The sequence below is a fragment of the Protopterus annectens genome, chromosome 5.part0, assembly GCF_019279795.1.
Source record: "Protopterus annectens isolate FY-2018-M chromosome 5.part0, PAN1.0, whole genome shotgun sequence".
Classification (NCBI taxonomy): domain Eukaryota; kingdom Metazoa; phylum Chordata; order Ceratodontiformes; family Protopteridae; genus Protopterus; species Protopterus annectens.
Window position 1 is genome coordinate 995,447,638 of NC_056735.1, and position 15,563 is coordinate 995,463,200.

At 45.9% G+C, this 15,563-nt stretch overlaps 1 protein-coding gene across 1 annotated transcript in view; it reads left to right on the forward strand.

Annotated features, from left to right (window-relative positions):
• ERBB2 (erb-b2 receptor tyrosine kinase 2) overlaps positions 1-15,563 on the forward strand; it is a 2,110,185-nt gene that overhangs the window by 1,724,302 nt on the left and 370,320 nt on the right. Inside the window, exon 22 of the mRNA XM_044071955.1 lies at positions 7,938-8,093. Coding sequence (XP_043927890.1) covers positions 7,938-8,093 — 156 coding nt within the window. The remainder of the gene's footprint in view (positions 1-7,937; positions 8,094-15,563) is intronic.

Here is a 15,563-nt window from a genome sequence, read left to right on the forward strand (position 1 = left end):
CGTTTGGAACAAAGGAGTCCCAGTCGATGTCATCGTGGTTGCAGCTGTTACCAAAAAGGAGCTAGCAGAGCAGAGCTCCATGGTCCATCCCCTGTACAGGGAATCTTGGGCGATAGACTGACATGGTAAGTGTGCGTTTGCCTCAGCTACCTCTGGATTGAGGGCAGTTAATTACCTGGCACACTTCACCTACCTTCAGAGGGACTTAAAGAGCTCACCACTTTCCTTACAGAGTTGTTGCCAGAGGAGGAACTCAAGAAGGTGTCTTCCAAGCTCTCTACTCTGACGTCCCATGCTATTTCCTTGATGAGGTCAGTTTCCAATGCAGCAGAAGCTACATCTTGAATGACAGGTACCGACATAGCTATAAGGCGGCATGCTTGGTTATGACTGTGCGGGTTTGGGAAGGCTTTCTAAGCTTCTTTTACCAATGCTCCCTTTGACGGGTCCATTGGACCTTTTTTGAAAGAGGCTCTAACCAGTAGTGAGCAGGAAAGGAAGACCTTGTCTGCTGTTGGGATCACATTTTCTACTCCTCGGAGGCCTTTTTCTAAGCCCCAGTGAGGAGCTAAGAAGATGTGGTTCTGAAAGTGACAGTCTTCCTTCCAGGACGCTTCTGATGATTCCTCTTCCAAAGGCAGGGGGAGAAGATTCAAAGGCAGACGCCACCCTAGAGGCATGAGGGGGGTCTGGAAAATCAGGGCTCCAGAGAACCTTTCTCTGAGCAGCCCTTTCAGTGCTCTGAATTGTTTCCTGACTGCCCTGCCCTGGAGGCATTCAGGGTCATCTTTCCATTCACCCACTAGTCTGGACAAGCATTACCTCTGATCAGTGGGTGTTAGACATTGTTTCCAGGGGTTATTTCATTCCTTTTTTTCAACCACTGTCCAACACAATGGTATCTCCCCAGTGTACCACCCTGTCAGAGGGAGTTGAGTCTTCAAGGAAGTTCAACAACTTTTTCAAAAAAGAGACATCCAAGAGGTCCTAGCAGGACAAAGAGGATGCAGAACTTACTGTCGCTTTTTTTGGTGCCAAAAAAAGTCTGGGGACCTGCTTCCTATTTGGGACCTCAGAGAGTTGAATTTTTCAGTCAAGAAGCCCAAGTTCCATATGGCCACTCTTCAGTCCATTGCCTGTCTTTCATCAGGACATCTGGATGTGCTCAGTGGATCTCCAAGGCACCTGCTATCACAACAATATAGACAGGCACTCGAGGAGACATCTTTACTTCTGATTAGGGGCCAGTCATTACCAGTCCAGAGCCCTGCCATTTGGACTCACCACAGCCCCCTGGGTGTTTACCAAATGTATAGCAGTGGTGGCAGCTCACCTGAGGCTGCATGGATTCCAGGTGTTGCCATACCTCAGCGATTGACTCCTCACAAAACCTATGAGGCATTGACTATCACAAGCAATTCAATATGTCCTTTTCCTGTTCAGCCAACTGGGGATTACAGTGAACCTCTCGAAGTCCAATCTCGTCCGGACTCAAAATATAGAGTTCATAAGAGTCCAGGAAGACTCCGTCTCAGATATTGCCGCATTACCTCTTTGTAGAGTACAGCTGATCTGAGAGCAGGTCATGCAAATCTTAAATCTTTTGAATCCTCTGGTCCACGAGGTTCTTCAGACCCTAGGATCCATGGCCGGGGCCATACAGCTTGTGCCACTAGCAAGGTACCATATGCGGGTTTTACAGTGGACCCTGGCAGTTCAGTAGTCCATTCTGTCTCAACATATGTCCATGCCCATAAAGTTGATGCCAGTGTGCAGACAGCACCTTCTTTGGTGGCTTCAGTCGCAGGATCTAATTTTAGGTAGGCCCTTTTCACTTCCTCCACCAAAGGCCATGGTGACCAAGGACGCTTCCCTGTTGGGGGGGGGCATTTTCCAGAGGAAAACAGTTCAAGGCACCCAGTCCCACGTAGAGACCAAATTGCACATAAACATCCTAGCGATGAGAGCAGTCCTCCTAACACTGCAAACCTTTCAGGATTGCCTCCCTGTGGGGATGATTGTAATTCAGATGGACAACATGGCAGTGGTCTGGTACCTGTTGTGCAGAGGGGAGGCCATAGGGGTATGGGAATGGGCGATGTCCTCCAGGCACTTTCTTCTTGCAACACATATACCTGGGGACTCTAGCCTGTTGGCCGACAAACTCAGCAGAACCATGTTGAGTCCATACGAGTGGTCCCTCAATCCGACGGCGAATCAGAGTTTCTACAATTGGGCTCAACCATGCTGCAATCTATTTGCTTCCCCCACCAACAACAAATGCAGCATGTAGTTCACTCTGATCCCCCTCACCCGGAGAGTCACAGAGGGGTGCTTTAGTCCACAATTGGCTTCCGGGTTTCCTCTGTTGTTACCCTCCTATCCCAAAAGTTTTGCAGAAAGCATGATGCCTGAGGACATCCCTGATTCTCATTGCCCCCTTCTGGCCTTGTCAGCCATGGTTTCCCTTCCTAAGATCTCACTTCAAGTATCCCCCTTGGATACTGGATCACCTTCAGGATCTAATTTCCCATCCTTCAGGGCTCCCTCTTCTCAGTCTTCAGACCCTTTGTCTAACCACATGGTTTCTACAAATCCAGTGATTTTGAAACAGTCCTGGCTAGCTTCCCCCATCAAGTATATTATCCTAGCCTCCCAAAAACCTTCCACCAGAAAGATTTATAGTAGCAAATGGAAAAGGTTTTCTATCTGGGCTAAGAGCAGGAATCTGAACCCTTTTTCTGCTTCTGTGACAGATATTCTCTTGTTCTTATCCTCACTTTTTCAGGAAGGGGCAACGTTTTCTACTACTAAGCTTCAGTTGGCTGCAATTTTCAATTTTCATGAGAATAGTGAACCTACATTTTCTTCCAGACTCTGTAAAGCCTTCTTGAAAAGAGTTTTCCTTGTAAGACCGCCTGTTAAGGATCCCTCGCTTCCTTGGGATCTAAGCGTCATGCTGCAGTCTCTGACTCAGAGCTCATTTAAGCCTGGTAGTTCATATGATTTCAGATTTTTGTAACGAAAAACGGCCTTCCTAGTAGACATAACTTTGGCAAAGAGGGTGTCCAAGCTGCAAGCCATTTCACTTGCTCCCTCGTATATGGTCTTTCACAAGGGTATAGTGTCTCATAGAACAAATCCATTCTTTTTGCCCAAGGTTTCTACTGAATCCAATCTGAGCCAATTATTCAGTTACCAGTTTTCTTTTCCAATTATTCCAATAAGGGAGAGTACATTCTGCATACTTTGGATGTACGCAGGCAATTGTGATTTTATCTGCATAGGACTAAGGAGTTTCGCAGATCAGACCAGCTCTTTTTCCCATAATAAATGGGGCCTCCCCATTTCTAAAGCAACTATCTTTAAATGGATCTCCAGCTGTATCTCTTCAGTTTACACCAACAAGCATCTTGAGGTTCTGGGAAAGGTTAGAGGTCATTCTACTAGGTCTGTGGGTACTTCTTCAGCCTTCATGGCCAGACTGTCCATTGATAATATTTGTGTAGCTACCATTTGGTCTAATCCTCACACCTTTATATCACATTACAAGTTGGATTTGGTTTCCAGGAACAGGGCTTCCTTTGGTTCCACAGTGCTTCAGCATGTCCTTCCTTGAGGTCTCCCAGGGTAAATTGTAGCTGGGGACTGTGACCCTACTATGAAGAATAATGACATGGGTAACATCAGATAGAGTTATGTACGTACCGTAACTTGGCATCTGTGTTATCCTATGTTGTTATTCCTCACTTTTCCCTCCCACCAACCCCATTCCTTGTTGGATCTTCTTAAGAAGTTGGAGTATTGTGGTTCCAGGACTATTTCCCTTTCTTTCTTTTGGGTCATAGCGATACTGACTATGTTAGCAAACTCGATCTGAGGTTTAGAGGACAGCAGGGGGATTATAGGAGAGGTAGGAGTTTGAGCCTTGGATCTGTCTAAGCTAAAGTTGCCGGCTTGGATCCAAGACCATGCTGTGAGGAATAATGACATAGGATAACACAGATGCCAAGTTATGGTAAGTATATAACTCTTTTTGTATCTTAGATGGAAGAGTTTTGACTCTGGGGACTGTATTGGAAGTTTGCAATTTGAGAAAGAGAGGATGGCTAACTGTTTAATTGATTTGTCACTTTTAACGAAGCTTAAACCAAAGCAATGCCTCTTTCTTCTCTATTAGTTGGAGACATTGCTTGTTGTCAGATGCAAAGTGGTATTGCCGTCTAGTCATTTAATACCACAGGTACTCAGTAATAAGAAGTTGGTGCACTGAAGATCATTTGGTACACCTGAGCTCTAAAATGAGCCCGCAGCTATCAAAATGTAGGTTTAGAGAAGGTAATTGAAGGTTGTTGCTTCATAACACATGAGAAAGCCAAGGTGTTCCTTGCTTGTATGAATTCAGAAGTAGAAAATTTGTCCTTGTGGTAATAAAATCAATAGGAAAAGACAGTCTGATTATTCAGAGGAAAAACTTGAATTTTCTTTGCCAGTGACCTGGGTTTAATGGGCATCTTAGGTCCCAGAAGACCAGCTTGGTGGGGTTGATAGATTAAATGGTTGATGGCTGACTTACCTTCCTCAAGTTGATGTGGGAAAGTTGGGGACCATAGCTGCTTGTACACTGCTTACTCAAATCAGGAGACAAATATGCAGCATCAATGTGATAGGAGAACTTTCAGAGATCGTAAGAGCAAAGCAAATGAATGCTGAGTTCCATATATTGCATGCCAGCTTCCTGTGATCATTAGGGTTTATGTAAAAGAACTTTACAGTAACATAACTTTGCCCATAGTCACAGCCACTTAGCTGTGAGAGAAACTACTTGGGGATTATGGGATAATATTTTTTTTACTAGGGGCTGGAGTTCCAAGCTCAACAATGACAGGAAGGGAACAAAAAAAGTAAAATACAGGCTGTTATGATTTTTACTGCATTCCTTATTTATCAGGGTGCCATATGATGCTCTCTCTGAACGGGTACTAAGCAATGATGGATGCAACTGTTTAGTGAGATGGATATTTGCCTTTGTGCTCTTCAGTTAATTTTTTTAACAAATCATTGGCAGCACCAGCATTCCAAATGTTTATTTACAGACGTGTGCAGTTACATCGTTCTGTATAGAGCCTACAGTTGTTATAGGGCTTGCTTTGTTGTTTCATGGAATTTAATTTCTCAAAGTAACAGTACATAGAACTGAGATTCCATAAAAAGTTATTTCTTAGAAGTCATATTTCTTTTAACTTTAAATTAAAAAAACACACATGGAAAGCGTTACGGACAGCCCTCCCTTTTGCAGAGGTGTGTTATCCCCAAAGCCTCAGTTTCAACATTGATTGCCAGTACAGTTAAGCACAGCTATTCTGCTTTGCAGTGTAAATATAGTGGCTACATTGAGCCAGAACAACATAGAAAGAGCCTGCACAAACTGTATATCACTGTGACACGTCAAACAAACAATAAAGTGCTTGTCGTCTGTATGCTGAACAAAAAGTATTGAAGATGAGTATACTCAACAGTGTATTTTTATCTCATGGTCTCACATAGACTGTAGAAGCAGGTAATTTAAAAAAATGGTGCGTCTGTGACATGACTGATTTTATTTTACAACTGCAGGACTGTTCTTATGTGTTGGTGCACAACTGGCATGAGCAGTGAGTGAATCTGTTTGCTGAAAACTCATGTGCATGTAATTACTACATCAGTATCAAGATCTTTGCCTGAAACAATGCATCAGTCTGTACTATACAAAGGAGAAAGTCCTGAGAAAACAAACTGTGAAAACAAGTTACTTCCTTAAGTGGCAGTGTGGCACTCATTTTCTAGGTGTGTTGAAGTATCTTATGTGCAGATGATGTTACAGAAGTCCTATGAGTCTAGCAGACCAAACTCTGCATGGATACGTGAAGCAGACCAATTTTAAAATATGAAGTTACGTATACAATTTACAGATGTACAGATTTACAGAAATTAAATTTAGTAAGCAGAAAAAGCCTCTAAGTCAATGTAATCAACCCTTAATTAAACTCTCCTGGAAATGTGAATTGGAATTCTTGGGAATATGCTTGTGTTTCTTGGTGAAGGCATATCAACCCTCCTCCAGCCAATATTTTGAGTGTTACAAAATGAAAGGATGTGGTGCGGTGGTGGTGCTGCGGTAGCGTTGTCGCCTCACAGTAAGACGCTGTCTGGTTCGATTCTTAAGTAGAGCGTCTTCTGCATGGAGACATGCGTGAATGGGTGTACCTTCGTTGAAGGTTGTGCATCAGGCCTGGCAAGCCGGTACGTAAAAATCAACTGCTGATCATTAGCGGACCGGAGTTCCGCTGTGGCGACCCCTAACCGAGAAAAGCCGAAAGACACAAAGAAGACCAAATGAAAGGATGTGGTATGCTTCACAAGTGATGATACTTTGTTGTGTAGAGTTCCTGTTTGTTCCCTCTTTCTTTCAGTGTTTGTTTCCTCGAGAGTGGTAGGCTGGGAAGATAAGAATAAGCCCTCTGAAAAAGACACCAGTTTAGGTTACAGATTCATAGGGAAGCACTAGGCTAGCTGCCCTTGTGTGCCATTTTAAGCCAGGGCAGTTTTCCCCTTTTGTGCTCGAATTAACTTATCCCATTTGGCTAGAGAGTGGCCTTACCTTATCCCATGGTCAATAATTATATATTGCCCCTAATGAGAATAACTGGGGTCATACCATAGATAATTCGAGGGGACCAATGCATGAGATAAAGCATTTAAGAGCTGTTCCTTCTCTACTAGTAGTAGAGGGGTAATCCTGGGGTACATGTACTGTTCCTTGTCCATAGATTGAAGTTGTGCTTAAATACAGACAGAGATGAACTTTGTTGTTGTGGATGGGAAATCTGTTCCAGAGAAGCTGTATCCTCTGCAAGATGTATCTGTCCCTACAAACCATTCTGTTGATGTTGCAGAAAAGGTTTAGATCCCTAGACAGAACATTTCTGATGCCAGTTTACTTGCTGATGTGCAGTAAATCCATCAGTTTTGGGTCAGAGGATGTCTTGTATACCAGACACAGGTCACCTCTTAACAGTCTGTAAGATATTGAGTATAGTGGCAGGGCGTTGAGTCTGTCCATGTAGGGCACATTGTTTAGGATTTGTATCATTTCAGTAAGGTATCTCTATGGGCATTCCAGTTGCTGCATGTATCTGGACAGATACATGCCAAAGGGGGCAGTATTTTCAATGATTGGCCTAATTGGGGCTGTGTAAAGGGGGACAGTGAAATCGCTAGATCTTGACATAATTCCTTTGTTTATAAGCCATGCAATTTAGAAGGCCTTTTTTTTTTTTTTTTTTACAGCAATGGACACGTTGGTCAAAAATCTGGTCAACTCTTAGAGGCATATTGTCAACGTGGTAGATCTCTGCAGTAGATGACTTCCCAAAGGCTACAATAATGCATTTTTTGGCATTTAGTTTCAGTCCATGATTTTGACACCATTTATTTGTTTGAGACAAACCTTCCTGCAGGATGGCCAAGTCATTTGGGATTCAGTGACTGCTTCTAGCTTGCAGTCATCTGCAAACTTAGTCAGCCAGAGCCCTTTGGTATTGACTTTTACTTCAGAAAAATAGATGCCAAACAGGACCTTACAAAATGTTAGGTCTCATGTTGCTTTCACCGCACTCGTGCTTGTACTCTCAGTCAGTTATTCTTGTTGTGGTCATTCCAGTGCAGGAAGTGACATTATTCATCTTGATTACTAAAGCACCCCTTCTTACCCAACACATTCCAAATGGTTGATGAACAGACAAGGGTTTTGTGAGCTTGAACTCAGCAGTGGTCAGCTTTGAGTCACCTGAACAAACTTTGCAGTAATATAATAACATAAAGTGAAAAATAAAATATGACTAGCTGAAATGTTGCAAAAGACTGATTTTTTTTTTCTAATAAATGTAACCATGCAGGGTATGAATTACTTGGAAGAAGTCCGCCTGGTTCATAGAGATCTTGCAGCCCGGAATGTTTTGGTGAAGACTCCAGCCCATGTAAAGATTACTGACTTTGGCTTAGCCCGGCTTCTGGATATTGATGAGACAGAATACCATGCTGATGCAGGAAAGGTATGTGTTATTGTCGTTTGGGGCTAGAAGACTAATGCAATTATTGTGGACCCCTGCTTTTTCTTTCTAAAGATTGTTTGTACATATATTACTTTTCTTTATAAATGTTGCTTTCATGTAAAATTCTGGAAAAGCTAGCTTACCAGTGAATTTCCTGGGCAAATAGCATTTCTTCAGATGAAGATAGGGTGGTCTTATAACTTTACTTGGAAGTTTGAATGTTTTTCCCAGAAAAATCTGCCATTCTGTGGAATAGGTGAATATTTTTGCATGCAGTAGTCTTTCCAAGTTACTGGGCTTCTCTATTCCTAGCTTTGCTTTTTTACATAGGACTTCTTAAGATTATGCTTCAAGTTTGGATGTTTATACTTAATTCATCTTACACGCTCCAGATTATTTCTTTGTAGCACCGACTTTACTTTTGAATGGCAAACTTTCTGATGCAAAAAAGTGATTATCAGAATTTGCTGTGCACTAGACCTTAAAAAGTGGCCATAACAGCATAGCAGTGGGAAGATCAAAACCTGTAATATGCTTTGGGCTGGCAATCTTTTGTGTTTGTGGGCTGGGGAATGGGGTGGAGGGACATGTATTGCGGCTTTTACAGGTGTTACAGAATAAGATGCACTTCAATTCTGACTGCTGTCTGTAAGGCTGTATGTCATAATCTTAAGCCCTGTAAAACAGGTTGTGTTCCTACAGTTTCCTTTTTATCTTTTTTTTTCCTGCCTGTTTTGTAGCACATCAGACCACCTAAATCTTACTGCTTTTAATGCTCTTTGGTGAGGCTGTGCTCTTTCTGTCTGTAACTGGCAGTACATGGAGCAAACACTTAAGGTACTACAAAGAATTCTGATCAGGTTTCTTTGATGATAATCAAGTAGAGTAGTAGAATATTCTCAAAACATAGATTCACCTGTCAGGCTGTGATTTTCCGCTTCCAGGATGAATTTTTTGACATCCATTTCTCAAACTTTTATTAATATAGTTAGTCAGAATCCAGTCATACCTCTGTTTGTTGTCCAGTGGCTGTTAAATCTCTATTATTTTGGAAGAAATACTAAATGCAGTTCCACAAAGCATAATGCATACAATCTCCTTTTCTTTTGTTAAGCAGGTTTATTGATTTCATGTTGTGGTTCTGACTCTTGCATTTTTAATTACTTATAGTTGATAGGTTGTTCACAAATTATAGGATTATAAACTGTTGTGTTTCAGGATAATGTAAGCATGTTTTTATCTTCATCTGACAGAATATCCATCTCAAGAACAGAGTGGCATGTGGTGAAAGGGCTCTTTTGCTGAAAACAACTCCTACTCTTAGATTATGTAGATTGCTTGTATCTGAGGTACTGCACTCTCAGAAATGATTATTGTTAGTACAGGGTTCCATCGTCAGTATTTTTTTAATCAAAAGATTGTGAAATTTGTTTGAACTGTGACTTTAGGTGTTACAGTAAACTCTCAGTTAACCGGAACTCAAGCAACCAGAAAAAAATGACGAAATATACCTTAAGATCTGATGATGATAATTTTCTTTCCATTCATCGCTGATGGGTTCGGTTCTGAGCCCTCGGAACCAAGTCGGCCTTTTTACCATGCTCGTGCCAGCCAAAAAAACTCTCAAGCTAAGTCTCTACCCAGAATGCCCTTCACCCCGTTACCTCAGATCTCGTTTGCTGCGTAGATGTAAAGCTGCATTTCAGCCAAGCTCTCAGCTAAGTGGAACTTTATTTGATTTTTGTGTGGAAAATTTTTGCTATCTTCATATTTTATTGAGCGAATAGTATTTCTAGTGTGTTTTCTTCTGTCTAACCTTGTTTTTTTTCCTCTCTACTCTACCCGTTGTTACAGTTGGTAAACTTTCAAGTACCATTGTTGGTACGGCCTTTCCTCCCTTACCCTTGTGGTATTCCTTCAATATCATAACTGGTATTGTCTTTCCTGTTTAACCTATTAGCTTTGCTTTTTAGTAAGGTGTTTTTCTTTTTTCTCTACATATCACTGTATTGCTATATTTGTGACTTCTTTGAATGGTATTTTACTTTGTTTAGTTGGATTATACGGTTGGCCTGTGGTGTCTTTCTGTCAAGATATCGGATAAGAAGGGTACTTCAGGTTTTAAGCATTGTGCTTCATATAATGGCAAGTTATCTAATAGTGATTCTCATGATGACTGTGTATACTGTTTGGGAGTGCCCCACCTTTTGCTGCAGCCTCCGTGTGACATTTGTCAGAGTTTCAGTCAACGCACTCTTAATGAGCGCAAAAATAAACTGATTTTGAAAGGGTTACTCAAGTCTCCCTTCTCAGAGGCCATTTCTGCAATGGAGGTCTCAACCCCTCCTACTAAAGACAAAAAGAGATCCCACTCTGTTCCCTCCTCATTATTGGGTGATCAGGGCAAGCCTGGGAAATCAAAGGTCCCAAAGTTGTGTTCAGAGCATAAATCTGCCCCTATGGCTCTGTCTTCCTCAGCTCCAAGCATCTCAAAACATTCGATACGGGCGCCAATTTTGGCACCGGTCCTGCCTCTGGCACTGATTATAGACCTTATTACGCCTGTTTCGACTTCGGCACCTGTGGCCACTTCGGCTCAGGTCACACCTTTGACTACTTTGTTAATTACCATTTTGGAACCGACTGTTTCGGCTCTGAGTGCCACTTTGGCACCAAGCATTGTACAAACTTCACTGGGTTTGACCCCTTTACTTCCAGTCTCGAAACTAGAGACTTCGGTGCCGGCAGACCTTGCATCACAGACCCGATACTGCCCTTCCGTAGATCCATTTCTCGGCTAGGCGTATAGCCCCTTCATTGAACATCCTGACTCCCCATCTGGAGTATCCACTAGATCCACCAGGAGCCTGTCGGAACACGACACTCTTCTTGTGGACCAAATTTTGATAGCCAAGGGCATACCCCCACTTTCTAAGACCCATCCACCTGCAGGACTTGGGTTGACTTATCCATGGACTCCATCTTACACTCCTCCTTCGACCATCTCGGTTCTGAAGCCTTCTGCCCAACGTCCATCTTGGAACCCATCACCTCGATGCGTACAGTGCATCTCACTCCAGCTCTGGGTTTGCCCCTTTCGTCTTTGGTTCCTGCTAAACCGGTCCTTCCTCAATCTGGGGATTGGGGGACAGGCGCTTTGGCCTGGGGTATGGAGTCGTCTTTCTCCTCGGCTCTATCCTCTGAGCTGATAGCCACATCCACACCGATTTTGCTTGAGGCTCCACCATGTGGAGAGGGCTCTCACTTTTGCCAGCACTCCTTTGATGTTGGAACCCAAGTTTTCGCCCCCTGAGCTACAGCTGTCACAGACCACCCCCCCCAGCACACCAGCAGAGTAGCCACAAGACACCCCTGTTCAGAAAACCGCTCTTCAGAGCCCTCCTCAGAGACCCCCACTAAGGAGCCTCCTTGGAAGAGGACATGCAAGAGGAAACACATGGACTTACCCGAGGAGTCCTTAACTGAAGACATGGATTATGATGATGGTGAAGGGTCCCCGTGGTCACCTCCTGATGATGTCTCCTTTGGGGACATCCTGGAAATGTTAAAGCAGAGAGGTGATTGAAAGCCCTCCAACCCTTCGTCTGAGGAGTCCATGTTCCTGCAGGCTTTCCGCGCCCGGCCTTCTACCTCTTGGGTGATCCCATCTGCCGACGAGCTCATCCAGCTCATTATGCTGCTCGCTTGAAAGAACCCTGATTCCATTGAGGCGATCCCGCTGAGACCAGACAGAATTCTTTCCCCTCCTGAGGAGAACCCACATTGGTCCAAAGAGTTACCAGTCAATGCTATGGTGGTGGTGGCGGCGGCCACGAAAAAGGACCTGACTGAGGAATGTCCCGCTGTCCACCCACCCAGCAGGGAGTCCCAAGTGATGGACAGACTTGGGAAGCATGTTTTTGCATCAGGGATCTTTGCTATATGGTCCCTAAATTATTTGGTACATTTTACGAGGCTCCAGAGGGACTTGATCTCCGAACTCTCTGGGATGCTCACAGGACAGTTGTCCGACGAGGTCAGGAACAAAGTGGCCTCGCAGCTTGCAACCCTGGAATCGATATCCAACTTGTCCATGAGGTTGCTTTCACATGCGATCAAAGGGGAGGCTAGAGTAGCGGGTTTGGGCATTGTCATGATGCGTCATGCCTGGATGCGCATTTGTGACCTCACGTATCCCTTCAAGTCTACCTTTCTGAATGCTCCCATCGAAGCTTCATCCCTTTTTGGCTCCAAAGTGAAGGACAAGCTGGCCAGGAGTAAGCAAGACCGAAAGTCCCTGTCTGCCGTAGGCCTATGATTTTCCAACCCTCAACGTACCTTCTCCAGGAATCAGAGGAGTGGAAAAATGTGGCACAAAAAAAACCTCAGGGTCCTTTCTATGCCGCATGTAGTGATGATACCCCCAGGGGCAGAGGGGGTAACAATTCCGGAAGACGCCCCTATAGAGGCACAGGGGGTCCTCGTAAACAAGGATCTAAAGTAGTTACTTAATTTGCTCTGCAACCTGTGGGTATCGGATCCGACAGCTTTCCAAGCTACAAGATCCGAGCTCCTATCTCCTCCCCCTACCCATAATCCCCTGCTACCTGCTGTATTACCTCAGATCGTTTTTTGCTGCGGCTGAAGTAGCTATCTTTTGAAGAGCTCCTGGCTTTGGTGAGATCGTTTACTTGTTAAAGTCCTTTTTTTCTCCAAAAAAGTGTTTTTGTGAAGTTGTAGTGTACGTGTGTGTAGTGCCCTTGAGTTTATTTTTGGTGGTTTAGTTAATTTTTCTCGTAGTTAGTTGTTCCTCTGTGTTACACACCCCCCCCTTAGTGTTTGGGTGTGAGTGTGTGAGTGAGTTTAAAATGGCTGAAGGGCCCAAAGCCGTTTTTTTGAAGTGTACTGAGTGTGGCCATAAGCTTTCACCGGCTGATGGCCACACTCCCCTGGGGGTGACCTATTTATCTATGGCCTGCCAAATTTGTGCAGCCTTTAACCCCCGGGTGCTTAGGGATAGGAAGAATAAGCTGATCCTGGAGGGAAAGCTGCCCCAGGAATCGGCTTCTTCTTCCTCTCTCGCTCAGGCTCAGGCTGCTTCGGCAGTCCTGGTGCCTTCTGCGCCCCTTGCTCAGCCCGGGACTCAACCTCCCTCTTTGGGTTCGAGCATGGGTGACGCTGGTGCCTCTTCCTCCAGAGAGAAGAGGCACAAGGATAAGGAAGGGCACAAATCCTATAAAAGGCAGGCTGAGACTCAACCCGCAGCCCCGCCATCTAAACTGACTAAGTTTCCCACGAGGGTCTCCGGATCCTCCCCCTCTCGGCTCCGTTCGCCCAGCTTTTCGCCGGAGGAGGAGGACTGGTCTCCCTCGAGGTCGTCGAGGCGGCCCCCCCGGCCCGCCTCGACGACTTCCTCTAGATCGACCAGAAGCCTCATTGAAGCGGACATGGATTGAATGATGCGTCGATTCATACAGACCCAAATGCAGATGGGGGTGCTCTTGCCCCCCCCTCTCTGGGAGGGAGTGCAGCCCCCATTTTTTCTCAGATCACTCCTTCTCCGACTCGTTTTCGGGTCTCGGAGTCATCGGATCCGGGCCCTTTCGGAGCCGGGATTTGTCAGCGCCGATAGCGCTAATCTCTTCGGCGCCAACTATACCCTCGAGCGTGTCGGATCCGAGTTCTCGGGGCCGAGGGCTGAGCGTCGGATCCGGGGAGTTGGTGTTTCTTCGGCGCCACTGGGTTCAGAGCGCACCTCTCTCTCGGCGCCGACTGCATCGGCTCCGACCCCGATCCCTACCTCGGAGCCGAGGAGGATGCTTTCGGAACCTGGCGAGAGTAGTTCTCCTTCAGCTTTTGAGGTAGTGGAGAGGGTACTGTCAAGGTCCTCCAGGTCCCCGGTCTGGGCTTCGGATCCTCCCGTAACCCCCCTGCATGTGGGTCTATCCTCCGTCATCCGACCATCGGGACAACCTGCTCAAGCCCTCCGGCTAGTTCTGTTGGAGGAACAAGAACCCGTGGACAAGCCCTCTTCGGATAGCCCCACCAAGGAGGTCCCTCGTAAATGTAGGTGTAAAAGGAGGCACCTGGACTCCCCTGAGTCCGTTACCACCGACACGGATTTAGATGAAGGGGAAGGTTCCCCAAGGTCACCTCCCGAGGATGTCTCCTTCGGAGACATCATGGAAATGTTGCGTATTAGAGGGAGGTGGTCTGCCCAAAAGCCTTCCGTGGATGAATCCGTGTTCCTGGAGGCGTTTGAGGCAGGCCCATCTACCTCCTGGGTGTCCCCTACGGCTGACCCCTGGTAGACTTAATTACTACCAGGGCATGGAAGGAGCCCGACACCGGGGAGCCAATTCCTAGGCGTCCTGATAAAGTCCTTAGCCCCCCTACAGATAGGCAGTCTTGGGCCAAGGGATCTTCCGTTGATGCCATGTTGGTGGCGGCTGCCACCAAGAAAGAATTCACACAGGAGAGTTCTTCGGTCCACCCGCCGGATAAGGAATCTCGAGCACTGGACCGAATTGGGAAGCGGATGTTTGCTTCAGCGACCTTCTCGATAAGGGCGCTGAACTATACGGCACATACCATCAGGCTACAGCGAGACTTGATTAAGGAATACGCTGCAGCCCCCCCGGAGTCCATGCCGGTCAGAGACAAGAATGTTTTTTTGACTCGGATGGCCACTCTAAAATCCATTTCTAACACGTCCATGCGGCTTCTCTCCCATGCAACAGAGGGAGCCGCCAGGGGCAGCGGAGCCGGGGTCGTCTTGCGACTTCAAGCCTGGCTCCGTCTTTGCGACTTCGCGGATACCTTCAAGGCATCCTTTGTGAATGTGCCCTTTGACGGATCTTCGCTTTTCTGCAAGACCGTTCGCGAGACGCTGGTCCAAAGCGAAAAGGATGGGAAGACGCTGTCTGCCATCAGAGTCCGCTTCTCTAATCCCCAACGATCCTTTTCTAGGAATTAGAGGGGACAAATGAAGCTGTGGTTCCGCAAGTCTCAGCAATCCCATCCAGCTTCGGACCCCTCGTCCTCTAGAGGCAGAGGAGGACAAGGTGGACGCCGGCCTAGAGGCAGAGGGGGACCGCATAACTTCGGGTCTAGAGAACCTTTCTCGGACAGACCCGCGCAGCAGCCCTGAGGGCTTTGCCCGACTGTTCTTCTCTGGAAGCAGTCGGGGGGGGGGGGGCGTTTGACGGAGCACCTGTCAAATTGGGAGTCCCTTACGGCAGATTGATGGGTGCTCCGTATCATTTCCAGAGGTTATTACATCCCCTTCATAAACCTTCCCCCCAAGACCAGACGCCTCCCCAATGTACCACCCGATCAGAGGGAGGCAGCGGCTTCAGAAGTATCGAAGTTGCTAGAAAAAAGAGCCATCCAGCCCGTTCCCCCCAGATCAGTCCGGATTGGGTTATTACTCCAGGTTATTTTTGGTGCCAAAGAAAACGGGGGACCTAA